The sequence below is a fragment of the Opisthorchis viverrini genome (assembly GCF_000715545.1).
Source record: "Opisthorchis viverrini unplaced genomic scaffold opera_v5_51, whole genome shotgun sequence".
NCBI classification, from domain to species: domain Eukaryota; kingdom Metazoa; phylum Platyhelminthes; class Trematoda; order Opisthorchiida; family Opisthorchiidae; genus Opisthorchis; species Opisthorchis viverrini.
The window spans coordinates 429,908-432,036 of NW_008751707.1; the positions used below are offsets into that span (position 1 = coordinate 429,908).

Consider the following 2,129-nt stretch of genomic DNA (forward strand, 5'->3'; position numbering starts at 1 on the left):
AATATCGAAATTCAAATTAACGTTGACGGTATTCGGGCCTATAACAACTCGCGTACTCAGGTGTGGCCTATACTCTCCCGGATAATTTCACCCTTTCTCGGTCATCCTTTCGTCGTGGAAATATACTGTAGTAAGCAAAAACCCAATGATGCTCATCAGCTGATGTCTGACACGGTCGCTGAGTTGACAGACGTCTTGGCGAACGGTTTCTCCGGGGTTTGGAATACTCATACCGTCCGTCTTCAGTGCATTATTTGTGATAGTCCTGCTAGGGCCTTTCTGAAGCAAGTGAAGGGACATACAGGATATTATGGCTGTGATTATTGTACACAAAAGGGTGCGCACATTGGCACACGTATGACTTTTCCCTCGTTGACAGCTCCCTTGCGTCGTGACTATGATTTCCGGACCAGAAAGCAAGAGAAGCACCATATAGGTCCAAGTCCGATGGATGAGTTAAATTTTCCCATGATTGACGGTTTCTCACCAGATTACATGCATAGAGTGTCTTAGTTTAGTGCGGAAATTTCTAATCCTACTCAGAGCTATGCCAATTGGACACAAGGCCAGGCTTTCTTTGGAGTCCTGGAATCTGCTGAATGATAACATTAAGCAACAGAGTTTGGCTCTGAGTGTTGATTTCCCCCGAAAATGTAGAGGTGCCGTAGACCTGGATCGGTGGAAGGCATCTGAGCTACGACAGTTTCTTCTGTACATAGGACCCGTTGTTTTACGAGACATCTTACATCCTGACGTTTACGAATGTTTCATGTATTTTTCGGTAACCACTTTCATAGGCTGTTCACCTTTTTTTCACAACATTATGCTAATTTTTTAATTGATGTTTCCAAGGTTGCTGTGTGCAAATTTACTGCTATTTTTGGTCCCAGCCATTTAGTGTACAACATACACCTCTTCTTCCATTTGTTCAATTTCGTCAAGCTTTATGGTTGCTTGGATCGTTTTTCCTGTTTTCCCTATGAATCGGAGCTGGGTCATTTGAAGCATTACATGCGTGGTCCAAAACCATCGGCTGTTCAGCTTTACTGCCGACTGTCCAAGCATGTGGGATTGGATGTTGTCGAAAGGAAGGTAATTTTATGATGTTGAAAACCATCGGCTGTTCAGCTTTACTGCCGACTGTCCAAGCATGTGGGATTGGATGTTGTCGAAAGGAAGGTAATTTTGATGATGTTGGTTTGCGACTGAGGCCATCTGCCACTGCCGGATGTCGCAGGTTTATTCATAGGGATGTCGTTTTTTCGAAAACTTTCCCGACAACTGCATTTTGCTTGATGGTCAGCCAGCTGTCATTGTAGATTTTTCTAAAGATACTATGGTGTACCAGAAATTCAAAACTGTTCTCCCGTTTTACACTCACGTATTGATTTCGACGGACATTTTAGTTTTTCAATGCTCCGACTTGCAACACACTCGGCTGTTTGCATCAGTCGACCACCTTGTGTATTCCAGCAAAATGACAATGCGGTCTTAGAGTCAGCGTCAAGTGCCTCAAAACGATGGAAGACGCATGCGTCGTCATTCAGTAGACACCGTTTAGGAAACGGACGTCGCCCACTGGGATTGTCTTTCAGTTACAAAGTTACGACGAGGGGTTCTCATTTTAAGGCTGAGCCACTCAGGGTACGGAGCACCTTTCGAATGTTCCTGTGTGTCTGAATTGGGCATTATCGTATTCATGTCACCATAGGCATTCCCCAGACTGGTTTAAGTCACATTGAAATATCATACGAGATAGTCCGTGCACAAACTGAAAGCGATGTACAACTATTATCCATGAGTTAAGAGGCAAATCGAGGTTCGGTTAGACTCATCACCCGCGGGTCTTGTCGAAATCTATGATAAAAATATAACCTACCATACGGCAGCGTCCCAGCGAGCTACGCAGTGTATATATGTGGGCTGTTTGCAGCAAATACTCTGAGCAAAATGCATATAGGGGATATAATCCGTACGTACTCTCTGATAGCTTTACAAATGTGTAAACAGCGAAACATAACGTCACAGCCAAACACGAATCTGTCCACCCGCAGTTATGCTGCCAAATGGTGCATAACTAAACACTCCACTTGATACTGTTCTCCCGCCATTCCCCTAAACAAAGCAAA

At 44.1% G+C, this 2,129-nt stretch overlaps 1 protein-coding gene across 1 annotated transcript; it reads left to right on the top strand.

The window, feature by feature from the left end:
* Positions 1–547: 547 nt before the first annotated feature.
* On the top strand, positions 548–1,495 carry T265_03517 (hypothetical protein; the record flags this gene model as incomplete). Its single annotated transcript, XM_009168029.1, has 3 exons — positions 548–771; positions 798–1,092; positions 1,250–1,495. The coding sequence occupies 3 exons, from the start codon at positions 548–550 to the stop codon at positions 1,493–1,495; spliced, it is 765 nt and encodes a 254-aa protein (XP_009166293.1).
* Between the last annotated feature and the right edge of the window lie 634 nt (positions 1,496–2,129).